Here is a 25,586-nt window from a genome sequence, read left to right as displayed (position 1 = left end):
TTGACAAAGTTACAGTCAATCAAGTGAAGACCCCCCGTGTCATCGCCATGAAGGCGTCGCTCTCTGACCACATTTGGTGTCCTATAGGATATAATATAGTGAAGTCTGGTTACGTTCTAGGATCTCTGAGGAATAACATTAACATTTAACATTTAAGTCATTTAGCAGACGCTCTTATCCAGAGCGACTTACAAATTGGTGCATTCACCTTATTACATCCAGTGGAACAGCCACTTTACAATAGTGCATCTAAATCTTTTAAGGGGGGTGAGAAGGATTACTTTATCCTATCCTAGGTATTCCTTAATACAAACGTAATTGATTTTATTTGAATTTTACCCACTTTTCTCCCCAATTTCGTGGTATCCAATTGTTAGTAGTTACTATCTTGTCTCATTGCTACAACTCCCGTACGGGCTTGGGAGACACAAAGGTCGAAAGCCATTCGTTCTCCGAAACACAACCCAACCACAGCGCGCATCCAACCCGGAAGCCGGCTGCGACAGAGCCTGGGCATGAACCCAGAGTCTCTAGTGGCACAGCTTGCACTGCGATGCAGTGCCCTAGACCCCTGTGCCAGGCAGGAGGCGAACGTACGAACGTCATTTGACTGGTTGAAACAACGTTTAAGGTTACATTTTCACAGTTACCTATCTTCGCAAATTGAGCGAGTGGAAATACAAAATCATTCGTGCATGGATATGAAAAATGATTTTATCTAACAAAACGACACTTCATGTTATCCCTGGGACCCTTAGGATGATAAATCAGAGCAAGATTTCAAATTGTAAGTACACATTTCACCTTCAGATATGAATTTATCAAACCTATCGCAGTGAAAAGGTGTTTTGTTGTTAGGAGCTCTCCTCAAACAATAGCATGGCATTTGTTCGCAGTAATAGCTAATAATAATTTAAGCTTTCAGCCGATATAAGACACTTATATGTACCGACATTTGTTGTTTCTCTAAATGTGCGATCATGATACACGGCGATTTGATACATGATTTACAACTGTCCCGTTGATGGAACGCCTACACCTAAGAAGTACACAACCCTCCCGGCTCAGCAACATGCTCCAACCACCAAGCACCAACTGTCTGTACTATGCGCCCGGAAAAAAATATATAATTAGCAGAGAAGAAAAAGGTATGTTTAGAACTAATAATTGATCGCATGGTGCAAGAATGAATGCAATTAATAGGTTATTGAATATTATAAACTGGGTGGTTGAAACCCTGAATGCTGATTGGCTGACAGTCGTGGTATATTAGACCTTATACCACGGGTATGTCAAAACATTTGTTTTTCCTGGTATAATTATGTTGGTAACCAGTTTATAATAGCAATAAGGCACCTTGGGGGTTTGTGGTATATGGCTAATATATCACGGCTAAGGGCTGTGTCCAGGCTTTGCATCTAGCCTAAGAACAGCCCTTACTTAGCCTTCTATATTGACAATATACCACACCCCCTCGGGCCTTATTGTTAATTATACAAGGGTGGGTCTAATCCAGAATGGTGGTTAAAGGTGCATTCCAGCCGGTGTCTATTCCACAAGAAATGTCAGTTGGAAAAAGGTAAGAAGAAACGAAGAGCAGTTACTGTAGTTTGCGGTCTTTCCAGCTTCAATTTGAAGTGATTGTGTTACTGTAGCTGTGTTGTTGGCTAGCGACAGCGTCCTAACGAGTGAGCGCCTTTTCTATGCCAGGCGAAATAAATGTCACTACAAAACAGATTAAACAAATGCAAAAATGCAGCTACTTTGCTGTTATTCTGGCTCCACGATTTGACGTGACTGTAAGTTAGCTGTAGTTGGCTAGCTAGCAAGCAAGGGATAAGAACGTTGCCCGTCAGTATGGCAATGGAACATTTAGAAGGAATGACTGGTTCACATCCATAGATACAGAACAAAAAGACTGAACGACTGGGTCGCGACTCTGGCGACCAAACCAATAGAATGAACAACCAGCCGGATTGGGTGGCAACCCTAGATTTGTGTCGGGGCTCTTGTGGAAGGATGAAACAGTATGAATAAATAAATACAAATTACGCATTTATGAAAATATGTCAATCATTATTTGAATATGTTCCTAACCCGTTGTATAAAATTGATAATGCCGGTGTTTGGAGGATATCCATGCCTATGTAACAGTTGTTAAAGTACTGTGTGAATTTCACCAGGTTTATATATTAATATGTCATGTTGATTTGTTATTATGCATGCCTGCATCCTGGGAGTAGGGGAGTGTGTACTTACGTTTTGCCCTGCGTGCTCAAATCATTTTGATGCACTATGAGAGGTAGGCAGGCTTTTTCTTTCGCCTTCAGAAAAGTTTGATTCGTTTAAGCACAAAGTCATACAGTGTTTTGTTCATGAATAATGTATATTTAGAGGTTACTCATAAGTGGATGGTATTGTTAAGATGTAATTGTACTTTTTAGGATGTTATTAACATACTGATTTCAACATGTGGTTAATAGCTAGCTAAGGAATTAGCAGGCTATTGTATGTGTGAACGATGTCTAGCTCCTCGAATGATCCCTGTCCCTTGTATTGTGCATCTGCTGTAGAAGGAGGCGACGATTCGCAGACCGTATGTGCTCTACAAATGTTTTATTTTCTTTTGGATGCAGGCATGTGGTTGTATCTATGTAAAAAATATGTAATGAGTTGATGCATAATAAGGAGAGGCTGTACTAATTTTTGTATTCGAAAATCATTGTGATGCACTATGAGAGAAAGAGGCGACGATTCTCAGAACATTATGTGATCTACAAATGTTTTATTTCCTTTTGGATGCAGATGCAGAGAGTGAATTATGCTTGATTAAAACTACCTGATCTCCAAAGTCCACGTCTATAGTCTCAATCTACCAGAGTTACAGCGGTGCAGTACAGCACCGGTTACACCTATAAATCCTCCAAATACGGGTTTCTCTGGCATTGCCACTTATTTATCACGGACAGAGCTTTGTAGAACCAAAACCTACACAGCCTATGCTTAACAAACTAGAACTCGAGAACAAATCATTTCGGGGGCTGCAGTTCACAAACGACTTTGTGCTCATCACCCCCACGGTAGTCAAGCAATGCATTACGCCAACAGTCGTTCACAATATAGTCCGGGTGTGGCCACAATTAGACCTAATTTCAAATGTATCAAGAAATAATCTTATTTGTATGCCTCTCAATCAACAAATGTACATTTTTTTTTAAAGCACACGTTTACAAATCCCAGTCACAAATAAGCCACGAATGGTGTACAGGAAGCTTGTAGAATTATGACTTGAGTTTTCAGTTCATGGTTCGAAGGTAGGGGGTCCAGCGTGTTCTGTGCATTACTGACTGAACGAAATGAGTCAAAATATTAATTATTTTGACTGAAGGAGTCAAAGATCCGAGCCAGTAAAAAGAGCCAAACTTCCCCATCTCTCTCGCTCTCAGTTTCGTATTGCTATCCTCGTGGGGACCAAATAATTGATTCCCATCCAAAATACTATTTTCCTTAGCCCCTAAATCTAACCCAAACCCTAAAACTATACCTAACTCCTAACCGTAACCACTAACCCTACATTTAATTATAACCCTAATAGTAACCCCTGAGCCTAAAATAGCATTTTTCCTCTTGGGGACTGTCAAAATGTCCCCCACTTGTCCAAAATGGTCCTCGTTTTACTATCCTTGTGACACACATGCACGCATGCACACATACTTCTCTCTCTCTCACACACATACATACACATTCTCTGTTTTTGGAACAGATTGCACGCAGCGGCTAGTGGAGAGTGGATGTGGTCCCTGGATGTGGTCATGGAGTAGATTCTACTCAGCCAGCTGGACACTCTCTGAGGTTGAGTGGCCCGAATACCCCAGAGAGCCTCTCGAAGGAGATCGGGTCCTCATTGATCTTCATGTTCTGGATGCAGCCCTCAAAGGACCCTGTGACTGGGAGGGATGGGTGCATGGACGTTTCTGCCCAAGGAAGAGACAGATACAGTACAGTATTCAAGAGGCATAATAATGATGGAGTCTACATTCAGTGTGACTTTGATTCCTCCAGCATTCACTGTCCAATGGGATCTATAGGTTATTATTTGTGCAAAATACAAGGGGTACTCTATTACAATGGACTCCAGTCCTGATAGGGTTTTAATGTATCTGTAAATTCAGTGACCTCTCCTTCAAAGTACCAACCTGGAATGCCGCCCACATAAAGTGGGTCTTTGGTCAGAGTGGGGGAGGAGGAAGGAGGTCCTATTTTGTGGTCGCCCTCAGTGTCCACATGCATCTCTACAACATTGTTCCTCTTGATCACTGAAGCGAGAAACACACACACATTCCCCATGTGCTTCACCAATTACGTATTCAAGACATTTCTTACTGTGTTTGTAGCTAGCTAGTTGGGTAGAGGCAAGTTATAACATATGTAGGGCAGAGGCAAGTTATAACATGTGTAGGACAGAGGCAAGTTATAACATGTGTAGGACAGAGGCAAGTTATAACATGTGTAGGACAGAGGCAAGTTATAACATATGTAGGACAGAGGCCAGTCATAACATGTGTAGGACAGAGGCAAGTTATAACATGTGTAGGACAGAGGCAAGTTATAACATATGTAGGACAGAGGCCAGTTATAACATATGTAGGACAGAGGCCAGTTATAACATGTGTAGGACAGAGGCAAGTTATAACATGTGTAGGACAGAGGCCAGTTCTAACATGTGTAGGACAGAGGCAAGTTATAACATGTGTAGGACAGAGGCAAGTTATAACATATGTAGGACAGAGGCAAGTTATAACATTTGTAGGACAGAGGAAAGTTATAACATGTGTAGGACAGAGGCAAGTTATAACATATGTAGGACAGAGGCAAGTTATAACATATGTAGGACAGAGGCAAGTTATAACATGTGTAGGACAGAGGCCAGTTATAACATGTGTAGGACAGAGGCCAGTTATAACATATGTAGGAAAGAGGCCAGTTATAACATGTGTAGGACAGAGACAAGTTATAACATGTGTAGGACAGAGGCAAGTTATAACATGTGTAGGACAGAGGCATGTTATATATAACATGTGTAGGACAGAGACATGTTATATATAACATGTGTAGGACAGAGGCATGTTATATATAAAATGTGTAGGACAGAGGCAAGTTATATAGAACATGTGTAGGACAGAGGCATGTTATATAACATGTGTAGGACAGAGGCATGTTATATATAACATGTGTAGGACAGAGGCAAGTTATATAGAACATGTGTAGGACAGAGGCATGTTATATAGAACATGTGTAGGACAGAGACAAGTTATAACATGTGTAGGACAGAGGCATGTTATATATAACATGTGTAGGACAGAGGCATGTTATATAGAACATGTGTAGGACAGAGACATGTTATATATAACATGTGTAGGACAGAGGCATGTTATATAGAACATGTGTAGGACAGAGGCATGTTATATAGAACATGTGTAGGACAGAGGCATGTTATATAGAACATGTGTAGGACAGAGGCATGTTATATAGAACATGTGTAGGACAGAGGCATGTTATATAGAACATGTGTAGGACAGAGGCATGTTATATAGAACATGTGTAGGACAGAGGCATGTTATATAGAACATGTGTAGGACAGAGGCATGTTATATAGAACATGTGTAGGACAGAGGCATGTTATATAGAACATGTGTAGGACAGAGGCATGTTATATAGAACATGTGTAGGACAGAGGCATGTTATATAGAACATGTGTAGGACAGAGGCATGTTATATAGAACATGTGTAGGACAGAGGCATGTTATATAGAACATGTGTAGGACAGAGGCATGTTATATAGAACATGTGTAGGACAGAGGCATGTTATAACAAAAGTGTACCTGCAACTCTGTGGAACATTCCATCACACAAGGGCTGCTTGGGCCGAACGGAAACACTGAATTCACCAGCTCCGTTGTTCACACGTGCCACCACCTTGAAAAACACATGCGCATCACAACACTGCACAACAAACGAGTCTGCAAGGAAATTCAGCCTAAAATCAGCCTCAACTGGAATCACATTTTAAATGTCAAATCCAGCAACCATGCACTAGAGAAACACTATTACTAGGGCTGTGACAGGCCCAGTCTTAACAGCTCAGTGCAGGGCAGGCTCACCTCTCCTCTGTGCATGTAGAGGCTGAGGTGGTGTCCAGTGTTGGGCCCACGGCGAGGCCTGCTGGAGTCCCCCACATGGAGCAGAACACCAGTCAGACTCCTGGGACGGATGTCAAACACCACCTCAAAGCTGGAGCCCACCACAAAGGAATCATCTGGAACAGACGTCATTATCATCATCAGCCTCATCATTGTTGTGATTGTCATCATCTTCATCTTCATCATGAACCATATTACCAATCTCAATATTTAACTTTCTACTCACTAATAATGACATATGCCCCTCTCCCTGAGAAGTAGGCCCCACTCTGTGTCTGTCCGTCAAAGCAGGGGCCAGCTCCATGATTGGTGGTTGGCTCGGGCATGGGAGTGCCATTCATCTTGAAGTTACGCACACAGCCAATCACACTTTGCTTTGGGAGGAGCTTCCACTGAAAGTAAAGAGAAGACACAATACAATTTTGGGGTGTGAGTGTATGCTGTACTGTATGGTATGCTGTACTGTATGGTATGCTGTACTGTATGGTATGCTGTACTGTATGGTATGCTGTACTGTATGGTATGCTGTACTGTATGATATGCTGTACTGTATGGTATGCTGTACTGTATGATATGCTGTACTGTATGGTATGCTGTACTGTATGATATGCTGTACTGTATGGTATGCTGTACTGTATGATATGCTGTACTGTATGGTATGCTGTACTGTATGATATGCTGTACTGTATGGTATGCTGTACTGTGTGGTATGCTGTACTGTATGGTATGCTGTACTGTATGGTATGCTGTACTGTGTGGTATGCTGTACTGTATGGTATGCTGTACTGTATGGTATGCTGTACTGTATGGTATGCTGTACTGTATGATATGCTGTACTGTATGGTATGCTGTACTGTATGATATGCTGTACTGTATGGTATGCTGTACTGTATGATATGCTGTACTGTATGGTATGCTGTACTGTATGGTATGCTGTACTGTATGTATGCTGTACTGTGTGGTATGCTGTACTGTATGGTATGCTGTACTGTATGGTATGCTGTACTGTATGGTATGCTGTACTGTATGGTATGCTGTACTGTGTGTGTGTTCGTGTGTTGCTCACCTTAAGTTCTGCGTTCAAGGAATCAGGAGCACTTCCCAGGTAAAGAGGACAGATCAGTTCCATGGACGTGGCCTCATCACTGGTCAGCTGTCCAGCCTGAGCCCTAATACCGTTCACTACCAACCGGAACCTCTTCTTTTCTAGGCTGAATATTACCTGCAGAGGATGAGGTCACCTAAGATGACTGTTTTTTTGTTGGGAATGGTGAAAATGTTGACCTTGGGACACCAGAGACGTGGTGCAACCATGCGTCACTGAATGTAGTGACACAGTGATTTGGTACATTTCCAAAGAAACATTGATCAACTACGGTACTACCATAGTTTGTGAATAATATGTGAAACAACATCACAGATTATAGATTTTTCTTAGATCTTAACCCACTGACCGAGTGCCATCTTCCATCGTTGTACTTCTCCCTGTTGAAGATCTCCTTCCCCTTGCCTACTGACAGCCTGATCCTGCCCTTGGACAGGTAGAGAGCCATGTGAGAACTCCCCCCTCTGGTGGCTGCATAGAACAGCAGGCCCTCGGCAGACTTGGTCCTAACGTCCAGGGAGAAATGAGGTCTAGTGGAGAGACACAGGAGTCAGGCCAGGGAGAGAAAGAAAGAGTGTGTGTGTGTGTGTGTGTCTGTCTGTCTGTGTCTACTCACCTGGGCTGGAGCACCTGGGGAGTGAGGCTGTAGCTCAGGCTACTCACAGTGCCCCCAATGTGGTAGGCATGTTTGACTAGAACAGAGTGTGCACACACAGAGAGACTGTCCTCTGACACCTCCATACCACCACCCTATACAACACACACAGGCACAGAGACACAGGAACTCAATATTAGAGAAAATGGCTTAAATACATGGGATTTATGGAAATAGTTTTCCCGATCTCCAACAAGGCACTCTGGAAGTTTTTGCCTTAGTCAATAGAAAAGTGGTTCTGAAATGCAAAGACAAAGGTTGGAGGATAAAGAGCTATGGTAAATATGACACTGTGTTTGATGATTAAAGCTCAAGTCAATCACGCAGCAAACTGAACAAGGTCTTGTCTCAGTGTTCAATAGTAAACATGTATGAGCCCATTCTCATTCCTCAGTCCTTTTGGTTATCAATTGTAAGCCTCTGGGAGTTACAAACTGAGAAAGATGACTCCCATTTTTGGTTCAACAGGCCACTGCGAGCCGCCAGAACAGCTTCAATGCACCTTGGTATAGATTATACCATTGTCTGGAACTCTATTGGAGGGATGCTTCACCATTTTTCAAAGAGTGTTCTGTTGATGGTGGTGGAAAACGCTGTCTCGGGCGCCGCTCCAGAATCTCCCATAAGTGTTCATTTGGGTTGAGATCTGGTGACAGACACACACATCTTTTAAACCCCCTATTCTCCTTTGAGACCCCTCTTTCAAAGCCACTGAGATCTCTTCTTCTAGCCATGGTAGCCAAAACAATGGTCAACTGGTCATTTTTATACATGATCCCAAGCCAAACTTTTTCAGCGGGGACCCCATTTGTCCACAAGAATTTCTCGCGACCCCACCCCAAACCTACCTAATCATGATGCAACCTTAAAATCTGTACGTTTCTGTACTCTTCATTGTTAAAAAAACAAAAAAAAAACAATAAAGAACATTTGGCGACTCCACTACAGTTCCCGAACCCAGACATGAAATACCATGATGGGATGTTAATTGCTGAACTCAGAACCGACAGCTGTGTGGAAGCACCTGATTTCAATGTACTTTGTATCCCTCAACTCAAATATGTCCCTTATTTTGGAAGTTACCTGTATGTTTCCATGTTCAAGTGCCTATTTCATAATACTCTCTCTTTCCTCCACAAACATGACATGCTAATACCAGTTCTATCAAATGAGGCATGATATGTCTTTATTGTTGTTTGTTTGAGTTTAGGTACAGTAAGAAAGAAAGAACAAAATAATGGATGGAAGGGCAGGGCCAGTATGGGTGGCTGTTGATTTGACATACTTTGAGGACAATCCGGCTGTAAGTGACTCTGCGTGTGCAACTGTGTGTTCTCAGTACACTCGTTAAAATATCTGTTTACCTTTAGTGTATTTACATAAATACAAATGCATATACACAAATACAGTGCCTTCAGAAAGTATTCCCACCCCTGGACTTTTAAAAACATTTTGTTGTGTTACAGCCGGAATCATTTCAAAAGGATTAAATTGAGATTTTGTGTCACTGATCTACACACAATACCCTGTAAGTAGAATTATAGTTTTATATAAATATTCACAAATTTAAAAAATAAAATAAATGATAAGCTGAAATGTCAGGAGTCAAAAAGTAAACAACACTTCTGTTATGGCAAGTCTGAATAAGTTCAGTAAAAATGTGCTTAACAAGTCACATAATCAGTTGCATGAACTCACTGTGTGGAATAACGGTGTTTAACATGATTTTTAAACGACTACTTCATCTGTACCCCACACATAAAATGATCTGTAAGGTCTCAGTCTAGCAGGGAATTTCAAGCACAGATTCAACCACAAAGACAGGGAGGTTTTCCAATGGTTCGCAAAGAAGGGCACCTATTGGTAGATGGGTAAAAAAGAAAATCCCTTTCAGCATATTAATTACATTTTGGATGGTGTATCAATACATCCAGTCACTACAAAGTTACAGGCGCCCTTCTAACTCAGTTGCTGGAGAGGAAGGAAACCTGTCAGGGCTTTCAACATGAGGTCAATGGTAATTTTAAAACAGTTAGAGTTTAATGGCTGTGATAGGAGATAACTGAGGATGGATCAACAACATTGTATTTACTCCACAATACTAACATAAATGACAGAGTGAAAAGAAGGAATACAATACAGAATACAAATATTCCAAAACATGCATCCTATTTCCAATAAGACGCTAAAGTAATACTGCAAAAAAGTGGCAAAGAAATTACATTTTTGTTCTGAATACAAAAGCGTTAGAGCCAACACAGTCTCCTGACCCCTCCTGTCTCAGCCTCCAGTATTTATGCTGCAGTAGTTTGTGTCGGGGGGCTAGGGTCAGTTTGTTATATCTGGAGTACTTCTCCTGTCCTGTGTGAATTTAAGTGTGCTCTCTCTAATTCTCTCTTTCTCTCTCTCTGTTCTGTTCTGCCTTATTATTATTTGACCATGCTGGTAATTTATGAACATTTGAACATCTTGGCCATGTTCTGTTATAATCTCCACCCGGCACAGCCAGAAGAGGACTGGCCACCCCACATAGCCTGGTTCCTCTCTAGGTTTCTTCCTAGGTTTTGGCCTTTCTAGGGAGTTTTTCCTAGCCACCGTGCTTCTACACCTGCATTGCTTGCGGTTTGGGGTTTTAGGCTGGGTTTCTGTACAGCACTTTGAGATATCAGCTGATGTACGAAGGGCTATATAAATACATTTGATTTGATATCACAGAGTACCACTCTTCATATTTTCAAGCATGGTGGTAGCTGCATCATGTTACAGGTATGCTTGTCATCAGCAAGGACTAGGGAGTTTTTTTAATATAAAAATAACAGATTAGAGCAAAGCACAGGCAAAATTCTAGAGTAAAACTTGGTTCAGTCTGCTTTCCAACAGACACTTGGAGACAATTTCACATTTCAGCAGGTAAATTTCCTAAAACACAAGGCCTTGTGTTTTGTAACTAGGCATCTCATGAACATTAAATGTCGTCTCAGTAAGCAACTCCAGTGTATATTAGCTAGTTTTGATTTGACTTAAATCGTCTTGAAAATCTATGGCAAGACTTGACCATAGCTGTCTAGCAATTATCAACAACCAACTTGAAAGGACTTGAAGAATATTTTTAAGAATAATGGGCAAATATTGTACAATCCAGGTATGCAAAGCTCTTAAAGACTTACCCAGAAAGACTGTAATTGCTGCCAAAGGTGATTCTAACATGTATTGACTCGAGATGGAATAGTTATCTAATCAAGATTAATTTTTGTTGTTGAATGTGTGGAAAATAAACTGTGTTCTTCCACTTTGACATTAGAGTATTTTGAGTAGATCGTTGACAAAAAAAACCCACAATTAAATTCATTAAATCCACCGTTAACACAACAAAATGTAGAAAAAGTCAAGGGGTGTGAATACTTTCGGCTTATAAACATGCAATCAAAACAGACACTCATAATTTGCACCATACAATATCCCACCAACAATTTGCAATGAATGGAGCCTATATTGCTCATGGTGGTCATTGTAATCCTGACATACAGTTGTGCTAATCTGTTATTCATTGCAAGTTTTCACTTGGAAGAGTTGGCCGGATAATCCGAGTGCATTTTCGTGATTGAGTTATTGTAGGAGGCCACAGGAGATCAAATGATCTGGATGGACGCAGGCCAAGGTTGTTCCTCAGGTACAAATGCTTGAGAGAGCATACAGTAGGAGATGCACACAAACTCCAACACTGCTTATGCATAACAACGACGCAGCGTATTTATTCAATACTCCGACATTCCCCGTGTCACGTTCCAGTACCCACTTCAGGTACTCACAGGCCGTAACTATTATTATCCCTTCCTAGTGCAACGTTCCAATTCTACACCCTCAGTCATTCCATAGTATAATAATATTATGATAGTATATTATGATCATTCTTGTATTTCAGTGTAGACTATTGATCATGCATTAGTCCAAGTCATTGTGAATAGGGAAAGCAGAGAGGGAGTGGGGACAAGGAAATGACTTAGCAGGCTGGCTGCAACCAGATGGACTGATGATGATGGTGAATGAGTGGGTTAATAGATACTTGTGAATCACTGGTCAGATAAGTGGTTTATTGTGGTGAAACATGCTTAAGATAGATAGAACAGTGTACAAATCAAAAGTGAAACGATGCTTATAAAATAAACATTTTTAATAGTTAATAGTTTATATTTAATGATAGTAGTCATGATGATGTGGATGTCCATGCAGTAATGTGTTCATCAGTCACGTACAATAGCAATGGGCTTGTGCAAACAATGTGCGAGATGCTAATATTGCTCATGTCAATATCAATTTGTCCTCATTAGTCGGCAGGTCTTCCTTCTCTTCATCTCTGGAAACAAAGCAGCAAAACACAGTCAGAACAACTTATCAACACAACGTGCAGCACAACGTGCATGGGAAGTGAGTGAGTGGCCTGTTCCTAGGTAACCATAGTATAGTGTTATTGGAAACTTGGATTGAAGTCTTCCATCATTAGGACAAGGATAAATGAATACAATTGTGATTGGGTATGGCATACAAAAAAACATGCTTTCCTGTTGGTGTGGTTATAAGAGTAGTCGGCAGTCAGGTAGGTCATTATTGTATGTTCATCATCGTTCACTGGGCTTAGCTGAGTTCAAAGTTCTTTCTCACCTTCCTGGAGGTGTTGTGGTCGAGCATCAGTTGTGGAGGTCTGTCAGAGCTACACTTATCCAGCAGCACATCTCCTGTAGAGCTGAACTGACTCAGGTCCTCTGCTCTGTACAGAAAGTTAGGCCTGCAACACAACACACACACACACAATAACTTTCAGGTGGTGGTAAACCAGGACAGTAACACCAATATCTAATATCAATATCAGGACACCTTTGCACTATGAAATGTGAACTATAAATGCACCGCGGATGTTAACATGAAACCTTTCCTACAAAAATAAACTTCTAGTAGTTCGGCGAGGTTATTATTTATTGGTTCCATTTCATATTCGATGTGTGTATTTCTTGGTGTTCTGCAAGGCTCATTTGCAAAAGGCTATCAGTATAATTCCCTAATAAATAAAGGTTGACTAAAGAAAACTACTACTACAACCATTATGATAACTACATATGTACTGTGTCTAACAACTATTACTACTGCCGTGTTGTGACTAATGTTAGACATTATAACAGTAAACAGTGATGTGACTTTACCTTCTCAGGTAGAGGTTGGAGATGCAGCCTTTGAAGGTGTCTTTCCCCAGGAACACAGAGTCTGGGTTTGAACTGAAGGAGCTTGAGGTTATCTGCCCTCCCACATCCTCGTCATCTATCCGCAGCTCGATACTGTAGGGCAACACGGGACAGTACTTATTTACAGTATACGTGTCAGTGGCTACCAATCTGTATAACCAGTATGTGCTGTACCGCCACAACAATAATGTCTATGGTAAATCTCAGTCATCACCAATCCATCATGGAACTGGATAAAGTCGATATGGTGGATTTAATAGCTTTCTACCAAATCTATGTTGAATGTTTGATGTTCTACCTTTGAGAAGCCACTCTTCTGGTGGCAGTCAGGTAATGCCATTTGCCGTCCTGGTACTGCTTGCTTGATTTCCAAGATTTCCAAGCTGTGTCTTTGAACGTCAGGACCACATAGCCGTTGACCAAGGCAAGTTCGATGGCGCCAACGCTCTGTCGGAGAACCGGGTAGGGATAAAGATCGTTTCAAACAGTCAGGTCACTCACACTTGCTGTACAAATGTCAAAACAACAGTTGAAGAAAGAAATATGGAGCGAGAGAGGGAGAAAAAGGGGTGGTGTGGTCTACTAACCGACTCGGTGTTCTGCAGTAGGAGCCCATTTTTCTCAGAGCTCCTGAATCCCAGTGAGACTGAGACATCTCTTGCCAGGCTGAAGCCTTCGAGAGCAGCTGACAGAGAACTCCCCATGTTAAACTCTGATTTACGAGACGCCTGGAACACCGAGACATTGTCATGCGGTTACCAACAGTGGACCGGAGTCAGTTACAGCATCTTGGTGGCATTAATATACGCAGTAGTGGCACACAGAGATGTCTTCCTGACAGTACAACTAGGTCTCCAGTGAGTAAAGATTATAGTGGTAGAAATAAAAATATAGCGCCGTGTTATTGACCATGTTTGAAAAAAGGTTTAGGAAAAGGTTTAGACTTACCAGGAAGTCCGTGGGACAGCCCCGGCTGATGCCCACTTTTTCCTCGAAGGTGGGGTACTTGCTGTTGAGCTTGATGTTGTTCATGCAGGCCTTCAGTGGCTGGGCGGTGATGTTGTGTCTGTGAGCGAGAACACACAAACACAATGTTATTTAGACTCTGGTGTGATGTACGGTTAAGGAAACAGTATACTACCAATAAGGCTTTACAACGTACTCAACACCCAGGTAAACATGGGCAGAGTTTGACCAGTCACATCGTAGCGTCAAACATAATGATCATCATGTTCCTAGTAAGCAGGTGAAAAGCACCCACCTTTCTCTCAGGGCTGGTGGTACGCCACCGATGTAGTAGTCTGTGAAGTCACCTGGGGTGTACTGGACATCAGACTTGACCACCTCCTTGCCTGCTACACGGATCTTCATCTCTTGGTTTCCTTGAGACTCAATAATGATCAACACTTCTGCTTGGTCTGAATTCTAAAGAGAAGGGTCAACAACAACAAAATCTAAAATCTAACTATTTGAGCAAACCAATGTGAGTTCTACAAATAACTAAATATCATCTATCTAGCGCCAACTGCCTTACCACTGGGAAGACTTTGGTAGCGCTTTGTACTGGGTCTCTGAGCAGGTTACTATGGATGACAACGTAGCCTCTCTCAAACGTCACACTGTAGTAGTTCTCCTGCGAAAAGAGGAAAACAAGCGACACAGTCAGTGGGACAAACTGACAGCTACTCAAGTGTCAACTTCACCACACCAAATGTTTCAATGTGAGCAGAGTAAGTAGCCTACCTCATTTCCGATGTAGAGGAAAAGCCCATTCTCGGAGCGTGTGGAGATGGTCTGGCCCAGGAGGAGAGTGGGCACCTTGACACCTTGGGTGGACACCTTGGCATAACCAGTCCCCTCAAAGTACTCAAACACCACTGGTTGGCTATACCTGGGCACAGAGGGATTCAATCAGAAAATGGTTAAGGTTGTTGACTGTAAAACTCAAGATTTGATCCAGACTAACTGGGGAGCTACATTTGAATGGTCGGGAAAACAGAAAATGCAAAAATAGAACTGGAGAGTGCTTTTGCTGCTCACAGAGCTATGCTGCTAAATCCAAGGTTTCATTCAACTGAATAGGAGCGAATCGCGCTGTGCTAAAGTTTAGTGTCCAGTTTAGCAGGCTTGTAGTCAATCCAGCCACGTAACATGTCCATCAGTCAAGTGATAGACAGGGGAGATTGACTGTATAACAAAGACTCTGAGAAATATTGATTATGGGACAGTTATTCTTTGTTGTTCTCTGATCCAGGAGAATGATTTCCAATCAAAACCTCATTCGGCTTGGTGGTATTTGAATAAAATCCCCATTAGCTGTTGCAAAAGCAGCAGCTACTCCTTCCGGGGTCCACACAAAACATAATACGGAATGACATGATACAGAACATCATTAGACAAGAACAGCTCAAGGACAGAACTACATACATGCATCTACCAATCTCTTTGTTTGATGCTTATACCTCTTGCATGGAGTCTCCAGGTTGACCTTGACAGCATTCTTAAAGTTGTACAGGCTGATGAATCTGTCATTGAAGGTGGACAGCTCAATGCATCCCTTATAGTTGGGGTAGTTGAGGGAGGCTGGAGGCTATAGAAACAACATTTTCAGATGTTATACAAGGTTGAAAACGCTTCAATCGGGAATCGTAATGCCACCTCCGTTAGTCACTGAAATGTTTCATTTTCAGTCAATGTCAAACCAAAATGTTATGAAGTCAGGTGCTTACACTGAAGTTGGAGGGGTAGCCCCCGACATAGAAGACAATGTCACTAGGGTCCAGATTTAGAAGGTTCCTGGTCAGCTCTCCCTGCTTGCTGCTGAGCTGAGGTGGGTCCGGCTGATTGGATGTGAACAGCTTGGTGAGGTTCACTTCTGCGTCTTGGTAAATTCTGAGAGATTGTAAGAGGTCAATGGTAAAATCAGGGTTATTCACTGAAATCTAATTTCCTAAGACTTTTGAATGGCCGAAGGTATGGTTTACCTGCGCAGGTCCACCTTGTCAAAGAAGGAAGGCTCAGAGGGAGACCTAGTGATGTAGTCCGTCTTGATCTCGTACTCTTCTCCATCCAGATTGTACACACAAAACAGCACGTTTTTCCTCAGGGCCATGCCGATGAAGTTTTTAGACGACTGTGGGAGAGAGAGAGGGGAGGACAGTCAGTGCGAGCATTTCCAACCACAAGCAAACTGTCAAATGTATGCGTGCCATTATTTCAATACAGAAATATACACAGAATGCCGACTGAAGTGCCAGAGAGCTTTTCTGAACCAAAAGAAAACTGTCAAATCTATATCATTCATTCCAGTTTACTCACGTCTTGGTTGCCGAGGTAGAGCACGAACATGTCACCCGTGTCTGTGATCGCGGTGGCCTGTCTCCGCCTGCGTGCTCCGTCCCCTCGGCTGCTGGGGAGCTCTGGTCTCTGCAGGGACAGGGACAGGGACGTGTATGCCTTCAGGTCTTCAATATCCCGCGGGGGACGCAGCTCCACGTGGCCATCCCCACTGAACTTCATAGGGACCACAATCTGGAGACGGGAGGAGGTGAGAGGTTGTACAGGGTTACTAAGGGACCAGCAGTGTAAAGATAAATCAGTCTTCTCCTTTATGGGATTCACAACTGTCCATCAAATTCCCCAAAGGGCTCTGTCAAGACCTGAACCTGCAATCCTTCAAACTGAAACGAGTCCGAATCCATATATTCACGTCTGAATTCTCAACAGCACTCACTGCTGCAGAGACTGTATGGCCAGTGGAAGGGGTAACAGGTTATACACCGTGGGTATATCTGGTGGGGTGTGGACCCAGGGTGTGTATAGAGTAGTGTGTGTGTGTGGTGGTGCATTCGTACCCTATTGGCTGCGTCTCTAGCCTGCTCGATGAGCTCCTTGATCCTATTGATGTTATCAGAGACGTTGGTGACGGGGGAGAGCTGAGAGCTGAGCTCCTCCACCTCCGAGATCTTATCCTGCAGAGACGGAATGCTGTTCAAAAGATTCTTCACTGTGGATGGGGGGGAGAGAGAGGAGTTAGACCTTTTAACCATTTCTCACCTGAACAAAACAGGAGTGGAGTGGACAATCATCACAGTACATACAGTGCTGTTCAAGCATGGTTAACACCATTTTAATAAGATACGGCATATTTATTCCATTGAGAGAAATCTATTTTTTTACAAGGAAGCCCTCTTTATGGGTGTCTATTCCCTCCAGCCTCTGCAGACACAGGTTAGTGGAGTGATTCTTCACCTGACTTGTCCACATCGGCCATGATGCTGCCGAGGTTGGAGTCGGAGGGCATGACGTTGAACTTGTCCACTTCCTCTCTGATGGCGTTCAGTCTGTCCATGGTGGTGCTGGCCGTGTCATTGGCAGCCGCTGCCTTCCTCTTCGCCTCATCTAGCATGTCTCCTATATCATCTGAGAGAAGGAGAGGCGAGAGGGAAGGAGGAGAGAAGGAAGGAGGAGAGGGGGAAGGAGGGACGGAGGAGAGGGGGAAGGAGGAAGGAGAAGGGGGGATGGAATGAAGGAGGAGAGGGATTAGTGATGATAACACTTAAGTCAAAGCACTCTCATAACTCATATTTGGCTCTTCCATTGATCAGTACATTTTCCATAATTTGAGATGGTCTATCAGACATCCTCTGGTCCTCCTACTACCCGAGCCACTGTACCTCTCTGGATGTTGTTCAGTTCAGCCTGGGCATCCAGCAGGTCCGTCTCCAATGCTTTCTTCTTATTCTCTGCGTCATTCAGGCGCTTCTTCTGGGCTGTGAGGTCATCAGAGGCCTCTGCCGAGTCAAAACAGAGCTCAGTTAAGCCTTAACTAGGCCATTCCATTTAGGCCACATGTATTTGGTTGGCTCCTTACCCACTCTAAAAACACTATTACAACTTATAGCAACATACCTTTGAGATCTTTTTCTGCGTCCTTGGCTTCCCTCAGTAGGTCGTTCCCGCTTTCTTTCAGATTCTTAGCTCTCTTTGTCAGGTCCTCTTTCTTCACATCCTAGATTGAAAAATAATGAAGAAAATAAGAAAAAAAACAAGTTGAAGAATATTGCAGAAACAGAAGGTGGACCAAAGACACATCAGCTTAGAGTTAGGTGCTGTGGAGTCAATATCTCCCTGGTATGGGTCTAGTGGCTAGACTGTGGACTCACCTTCAGGGCTTTGTCAGCTGCATCTTTGGCCTCCTTGGCTGCCTTCTCTGCAGCGTTGACCGCATCTGTGATGTTCTTGTAGGCCTCAATGGCGTCCATGGCATCACGCACATCAGAGCGGCCACTCGAGTCCCTTACAGCACTGTGACATAGGGAGACGAGAGAGGCGCGGGGGGGGGAGGAAAGAGAGAGGTGGGAGGGGGGGGGTAGAGAGTGTGAGAGGGGGTAGAAATAGACAGATGAAGGAAGAGAGAAAAGAAGAGCGAGAGAGTAAAGGTAAACACACGCATCTGGATTTTCGGGAAATGCCAATAAACCAAATGGAACAACAAACATGCAGCCTAAGGGGAATCTAGCGGATGGCAGATCTATCTGGAACGACCCACTGAGGATGAAAACCACCCAGCATAAACATCCCTGTTAAAGGACCACAACTACCGCCACTAACACTACTTCAATACTATGTCGTTGATGCTTGGGGAAGCTTTTGAGTTGATCCTCTACTCTTATCTTGAATTACGTGCTGCTGAGGAATTATGGCTTCCCATTGAAACTAATACAGTCTTGAGACCATTTAGCTTAAACTACACAAACCAGCAGCAGAAACTGCCTTGTCGTCATAACCCAGGACCCGTCCTATCCCTGGTTTAAGAGGACATATCCCCACATCCCAGGTCCCTATAACTCACTCCTGTAGTTCCTTGGCCAACTTGGCCAGATTCTCAGCGTGTCTCTCTGCTCGCTCCACAATGTCCTCCTTGGCCGCGGCCTGGGAGATGGCGTTGACCTTCTTGGTGAGGTCAGTTCTGGCGCCGTCCAGTTGGGCAGCTAGCTGTTCATACTCCTGGAGAGGAGAAAGAAAACAGGGTCACATTCATTAGGCACCAAATGGATGAAAACATGACTGAAACAGGGAGGGACTACCTGAACTTGTCCAATAACAAATGGTAATGTTTGCTTTCCGTTGCAAACTGTTTGGCTACGTTTTGTTACCGTATGCCTAATGAAGAGAACAGAAGAACCACTGTAGGCACAGGAAATACAGGCAAGGACATACCACTCTTTACCTAAAGTCATGATATTATCAAACACAAGCATTGATTGTTATCTGAGTGGCTGGCAAGTTAGGACTCAACCACTAACATTTGAGAATCGAGAGCAACTGCAGTTTCAGAATCAAGTATTGTCAAAATATGTTGTGTACATCGGCTGTATCACTACACTGGTTAGGATCATATGTCTACCGGAGATGATAGATGCATCACTGACTTCGGTATATTGAATTTGACTATGCACATGAGGTAATATGCAGTTGCAACATGAGATGACACGGCCGGTCTGTGTGCTCACAATCTTGCTGTCCTTCAGCATTCTCAGGAGGTCCTCTGTGGCCTTCAGCTGATCTTCTGCCATGGCTATCTGGTCCTGGACCTTCTTCCGCTCCTTCTTCAGGTCCTCCATACGTTTCTGAAGAACAAACATTCATTTGGTTAAGAGCACAGTAGCACTACTGCCATAAGACGTCCATTTTTTTTTTTTGGGGGGGGGGGCGCCGATGACCCTAACCATGAAAATAACCATAGCAACGGACCAAACAACATGGTGATATCAGGTTAAAAGAAAATAGTAAATACAGAGAGTTTTATTATTACCAGGATGTCTTTCAGTGCCTCTGAGTTGAGTCCGTTCTGAGAGTTGGCTTTCTTCACCATGTCCCCAGCCTGTTTCAGCGCCTCCTCCAGGTCCTTCAGTTTAGCCTCATAGTCCATCAGCAGACCCTTCACTCTCTTGGCTGCTGCCTCATTCTGATCATACTGCTTGGTCACATTAGCCTTGATGTAGTCCAGCACTGGGAGAATACAACAGAATAGAAATGGTCATTCTCGACCGGAAATGTTTAAAAAAGTCTCACTATTTTATTCGGTTGCTGATGGTATCAAACAAAGTAGTCATCGCCATTGTGACATTATACTTCTTATCTGTATCTTAACTCAACCTAATCCCAGTAATGTTCAAGAACATCAGAGTTACCGTACAAGCTTCTAATCTTATGAAAGAAAAACCTTGAGGGATTTGAAGAGTTTTGGTTCCACAGCAGACTACTTACGTTTCTGGGCCTCGTCTCTCTCTTTGTCGGCTGCGTCTTTCTGGGGGTTGAAGTTTCTCCTCTCCATCTCCTTCACCATGCGTTCAGCGTCGGATAACATCTTAGCCAGGCTCTCACTGGGCACCACATCACCGGAACCAGACTCTTTCAGCTGCAGCAGCAGGGCTACACAACACACACATTCAGGTTGAGATATATAGATATATAAGGGTGGGAGAGGGAGTGGGAGAGAGGGAGAGAGAGAGAGAGGGAGAGAGAGAGAGAGAGAGAGGGAGGGAGAGGGGGAGTGGGGGAGAGAGAGAGAAGGGGTGAGAAAACAGAAAAATTAAAAGGAAAGAGGATCATTTGGCTAGAGAGAGAGTGATATATAGACAGAGGGGGTCAAAGAGATCAGGCGAGTTAGAGAACAAGGACTTGGTGGTTTACCCAGGATCTTCTCGAGCAGGTTCCTAGCCTCAGTGTCCAGGTCTTTAGCTCTCAGATGGGTTTTACCCACATCATTCAGCACTTTCTGGGCATCCGCAGCCCTGTCGTCCGCCTGATGGACAACACAGAAATAGACACAAACATTAGCTCTCCAAAGCCAGCACACACAATCCCACACATGACAGGCGGGAATAAAAGACAGCGAGGAAGAGTTCCAGTCCAGTACCTTTTCTTTGAGAGCGCTGATATCCTCGTTGACACTGAGAGTGTCCTGCTCCAGTTGGCTAACCTTGGGCTTCTGGCTGTTCACACTGGAACTGAACTTGCTCACCAGACTCTGTGGAGGGAACACACAGTCTATTGTTTAAGGCTTTATTATCAGATGAGATGGAGAGAGAGATGGGGAGAGAGAGAGAGAGATGGGGAGAGAGAGAGAGATGGGGAGAGAGAGAGAGAGAGATGGGGAGAGAGAGAGAGAGAGAGAGAGAGATGGAGAGAGAGATGGAGAGAGAGAGAGAGAGAGAGAGAGAGAGAGAGAGAGAGAGAGATGGAGAGAGAGAGAGAGAGAGAGAGAGAGGAGAGAGAGAGAGAGATGGAGAGAGAGAGAGAGAGAGATGGAGAGAGAGAGAGATGGAGAGAGAGAGAGAGAGAGAGATGGAGAGAGAGAGAGAGAGAGAGAGAGAGAGAGAGAGAGAGAGAGAGAGAGAGAGAGAGAGAGAGAGAGAGAGAGAGATGGAGAGAGAGAGAGATGGAGAGAGAGAGAGAGAGAGATGGAGAGAGAGAGAGATAGAGAGAGATGGAGAGAGAGAGAGAGAGATGGAGAGAGAGAGAGAGAGAGAGAGAGAGAGAGAGAGCTACAGTTCAATGGGATATGGCTGGTTGTGGACTCCTCAGGCTGTCAGAGAGGTTGACTGAGTGACTTGTTTCCTCCTGATGGTTTGATAAATGCTTACAGCGTTTAAAAACGGAGCGTATGAGTTGCTGAGATCCCAAACGCGTGGGAGTTCAGCTCGGACATGTGTTGACACACAGCTCTGGGACAAACTAACTGAGATCGCTTATCAGCAGGATTCTGGAATGTTTGAGTACGCACACACCCTTTACCGCTCTCTCTCTCTGTGTGTGTGAGCATTGACGTACAGCTATCCACACGGTATCTGCGTTTAGTTCATTTGCTATGTTTTGAAGTCCTCTCCCATCCTTTCTGTGGCCTGTATAGCCAGAGGGCAGGGTGGTACACTTCACTGCTGTTGACAGTACATATATGCCATTAATATATATAATATAATACCTTGGTCTCTGTGATGGCTTTCTCCAGCATCCTGAGTCGGTCCTGAGAGGAGGCGGAGATACTGGCGTTATCCAGCTGAGTCTTAATCCTGCCCAGCTCCTCATCCAGACGCCCCAGATCGTTTAGTAAGGTCTCGGCGCAGTCGTCACACTCTGACAAGCCCACATAGACATACGCAATCAACCGCTGATCATGATGAGGTAGGTACCCTCATGTACTGTACTGTACTCTCATTGGAGCGACAGAGACACTAACCTTGGCACTGCTCGTCTGTGTTGGTGTCCCCCGGCTCCAATGCATTCTTGCACACTGCAGAAAGAGCAACATTGCATTTATTTTGACGAGGAACCATGAAACATCTGCAGCGTAAAGCTTTACCAACAGGCAGAATGCGCCGCCATGTCTGAGTACGGTATCCACACTCACCACCAGTCCTGGAGTCACAGCTGTTTCCGTTGCCGCCACAGTCACAAGGCCGACAGCTTCCTCCGGTTGTCAATGGATCACCGTGGTAACCTGAGGCGCATCGTTCACAACTGTCTCCTGCGTAGCCTGGTCGGCAAACACACTGGAACCCTCCAGCGACCTCTCTGCAACCCACCGCAAAACTATAGTGGAACGATGAAGAAACGGGAGATAGTTTGGTACCCGCAGATACTGGGCCGACCACGGTAAGTGATACACAGAACAAGGGTTTGATTTCACCAAAGGAGCATCTACTGTGGGTGACCTTGCCACCGGTTGGTTCTTTGGTGACACTGACCTGTTAGCTGGCACACCAAAGGGGCACGGGCACACCCGGCATGATCTCTGGGCAGCGTCTCCATAGTAACCCTCTTTGCAGCGCTCACACCTGTCCCCGTCTGTGTTGTACTGGCAGTTCTGTCCAGAGGAAGAGTAGAAAACATGCGTTAGACTGTATCACGTGAGCACCAAAAGAACAGTATTTGAATGAAGGACGAGTCAAATACTAGTCCTTCATAATGGACATTCAGTTTACCCAGTGAAGAACAGCACAAGGTACAGTAAATCAGTGTATTCTTCATACGAGTGAATAGCCAAGTCACATAGAAAACCTATATCCTCACTAAGTTGTTGAAACGTCCAGAACAAATACCAATGTGAGTCTAAACGCACTTTGTCCTTCTGTAGACAGTCACACGGACATACTCCAGCCCAGAGTAGATCCAACGACAGGCAACATTATGTCCCTTTTTTTATCTCAAAAGGAGGGTGATTGTCATCCCTCTCTACCATAAACGACTAACATTTCTGTCCTAATTCATCCCAAAGAGTGATTTTGATGGTACTGAGAGAACGAGTGTTCAGCCTGGACTCCTTAGGCCTAGATAGAGGCACAGGCCTGGTCTTGAGTGGCTTGCGTAAGATGAGAGGAGACAAGAGAGGGAGGGAGAGATGAGAGAGAGAGACAGAGAGAGAGAGAGGGAGAAAGGAGAATATAGAGTGCTTTTAGAGATCTAGAGTTTCACTGGGAGACAGCTAATGTAGACCCATATCACAATCATATATAATCACCATCATCCAATAGTTTCATGTGGTTAGCCATCCATGGTACAGAACAGTATGTGGGCACCAAGGCGGAGTGGGATGGCCACACCATGCCCTGTGGCGTGGGGTGTGAGGTCTAGACTATGACTACTGGGCTGTGGCTCACCCTGATGGAGTCACATAGGCTGACATAGCAGGTGTTGCCCAAGTGGTTATCACTGAATTCCTTGAGGGCTTCTTTAGGCTCACAGGTTTTGAATGATTGTAATTCAGAAGCACTGTGTGTGTTCGAGTTCAAGTTGATTCGTGGTATGTACAGGACACACGTACTTGCGGGTTCCCTTGCGATCATGCGACAACAATAACAAATAATAGAAGACAATAATACAAATATACAAAAAAGGGTGTGTTCTTACCAGGCACCTCCCAGTCCTGTCGTCACACTCGTTGGCGAGGCCGTTACAGAAGCAGGGCACACAGCGACCCAGGTAGGGACCACTGCCGTCCCTATAGTAACCACGAGCACATTTCTGGAACAGAAACACACAGACATTAACACAGATACATCAAAATACAACAATGCCATACAGAAAAACAGAATTTTGAAAGTGATTTCTATCTCAATGGGACCCTCCTGGGTGAATGTGAATTCTATCACGAACAGAACAGAATCCTAAAACACACATTTCAAAACGACACACTTCGTTCCCACACAGAACACTTCGCCATTCAAAGTGGCAGTGTTTGAGGAGATACAGGCAATCAGAGTTTACGTCAGCTAACCTTCCTAGCGACAGAGAATGATTGATCTCACAATGTCCCAAATCCCGAGTGAGTCGTGTCACCAGCACCACGCTGAGCACAAGACAAGTGTGTATTCATCCTTAACGCACCGCCGCCACTCAAAAGCCAAACACACCCTTCGCTCTATAGGATAACGGTCTGGAAGTCAACTGATATCCTACAAGTCTACCTCGCACACGGAGCAGCCAAGCATACATTACAGTAAGTTTATTTGTAACCCAACAGAAATCCATCGTTTTACCTGGATCTGAGAGCTGGCATCTTGGTCGTCAAAAGACGGGTACTGAACAGTCTGTCCTCTGTCATTCACAGAAGAATACTGGACTCTCTGTGTACCCGGGTCATTCACAGAGGGGTAATGTACTCTCTGTCCGCCCTGGTCATTCACAGAGGGGTAATGTACTCTCTGTCCGCCCTGGTCATGTAGGGAAGGATAATGTATCCTCTGTGCCTCTCGGTCATGTTGTCTGGGATAGCGGTTCCTCTCTTCCCTGGTAATGGGTCTGTGTCCTGCACTGCATAGTCCCAGTAAGATCCCCCACAGCAGGGTCTGAAGTAGCATGCCTGTCCCTCTGGCTCTCCAGGGGCTGTGTACACACGTGTCTGACATGGCTCACGTTTCGTCTGAAATAACTCCCTGCTCTCCCCTGCCTCTGCCTCTTAAACACACACACACACACTCCCACATGTAGAGGACACGCCCCTTCTCCACTCACCTACAGTACCTTAGTCAGCAGCGCAGTCAGAGCAGTGTAGCAACACGCACACCCACACGCTGACCAACGTGCGCGTTAGGGTTGGGCGTTATCCAGATGTTCATACCGTCAAACCGTTTCTGTACCATACCGGGGTGTACGGTATTACTGGAAGTGCACAAAACAATTTAGGCAACAGGGATCTTGATCCAGGAGGGGTTGAATATGTCTAGTCTGCGTACCAGTGTTTTTAACTAACATGCCAGAGAGACTGTCCTTTCAGGAATCTCAATGTTCAATATGGAGCTGGATTGATGGCAGAGTTGCTCATTGGTTGTTGGAAAAAACATCAATATTTTCCATGACAACATGTAGAGCCTCGAAAATAGGTTCAT

General features: G+C 44.1%; 1 protein-coding gene across 4 annotated transcripts in view; it reads right to left on the bottom strand.

Annotated features, from left to right (window-relative positions):
• Positions 1-282: 282 nt before the first annotated feature.
• The window catches only part of LOC118394744 (laminin subunit alpha-3-like), a 108,455-nt gene continuing 83,151 nt past the window's right edge, over positions 283-25,586 (bottom strand). For 3 of the 4 annotated variants that reach the window (XM_035788250.2, XM_035788252.2, XM_035788251.2), the window contains 36 exons: positions 24,109-24,222; positions 22,947-23,065; positions 22,610-22,791; positions 22,439-22,492; positions 22,184-22,335; positions 21,119-21,229; positions 20,893-21,004; positions 20,467-20,631; positions 20,012-20,208; positions 19,710-19,826; positions 19,049-19,203; positions 18,360-18,501; positions 18,106-18,205; positions 17,871-17,987; positions 17,446-17,616; positions 17,049-17,200; positions 16,513-16,725; positions 16,179-16,327; positions 15,924-16,086; positions 15,657-15,784; positions 14,938-15,085; positions 14,729-14,827; positions 14,456-14,619; positions 14,143-14,260; positions 13,782-13,922; positions 13,493-13,641; positions 13,156-13,287; positions 12,620-12,743; positions 7,922-8,055; positions 7,655-7,835; positions 7,267-7,422; positions 6,427-6,592; positions 6,162-6,316; positions 5,883-5,976; positions 4,197-4,316; positions 283-3,974 (listed from right to left, as the gene is read on the bottom strand). In XM_035788250.2, coding sequence (XP_035644143.2) covers positions 3,829-3,974; positions 4,197-4,316; positions 5,883-5,976; positions 6,162-6,316; positions 6,427-6,592; positions 7,267-7,422; positions 7,655-7,835; positions 7,922-8,055; positions 12,620-12,743; positions 13,156-13,287; positions 13,493-13,641; positions 13,782-13,922; positions 14,143-14,260; positions 14,456-14,619; positions 14,729-14,827; positions 14,938-15,085; positions 15,657-15,784; positions 15,924-16,086; positions 16,179-16,327; positions 16,513-16,725; positions 17,049-17,200; positions 17,446-17,616; positions 17,871-17,987; positions 18,106-18,205; positions 18,360-18,501; positions 19,049-19,203; positions 19,710-19,826; positions 20,012-20,208; positions 20,467-20,631; positions 20,893-21,004; positions 21,119-21,229; positions 22,184-22,335; positions 22,439-22,492; positions 22,610-22,791; positions 22,947-23,065; positions 24,109-24,222 — 5,040 coding nt within the window. In that variant the 3' untranslated portion in view covers positions 283-3,828. Of the gene's footprint in view, positions 3,975-4,196; positions 4,317-5,882; positions 5,977-6,161; positions 6,317-6,426; positions 6,593-7,266; positions 7,423-7,654; positions 7,836-7,921; positions 8,056-12,030; positions 12,315-12,619; positions 12,744-13,155; positions 13,288-13,492; positions 13,642-13,781; positions 13,923-14,142; positions 14,261-14,455; positions 14,620-14,728; positions 14,828-14,937; positions 15,086-15,656; positions 15,785-15,923; positions 16,087-16,178; positions 16,328-16,512; positions 16,726-17,048; positions 17,201-17,445; positions 17,617-17,870; positions 17,988-18,105; positions 18,206-18,359; positions 18,502-19,048; positions 19,204-19,709; positions 19,827-20,011; positions 20,209-20,466; positions 20,632-20,892; positions 21,005-21,118; positions 21,230-22,183; positions 22,336-22,438; positions 22,493-22,609; positions 22,792-22,946; positions 23,066-24,108; positions 24,223-25,586 lie in introns of those variants that run through there. The other variant, XM_035788254.2, reaches the window with a different exon arrangement.

This window comes from Oncorhynchus keta, chromosome 15 (assembly GCF_023373465.1).
Source record: "Oncorhynchus keta strain PuntledgeMale-10-30-2019 chromosome 15, Oket_V2, whole genome shotgun sequence".
In the NCBI taxonomy this organism is placed as follows: domain Eukaryota; kingdom Metazoa; phylum Chordata; class Actinopteri; order Salmoniformes; family Salmonidae; genus Oncorhynchus; species Oncorhynchus keta.
Note: the sequence above shows the minus strand (reverse complement) of the source record. Positions and strands in the feature narration are given on the sequence as shown.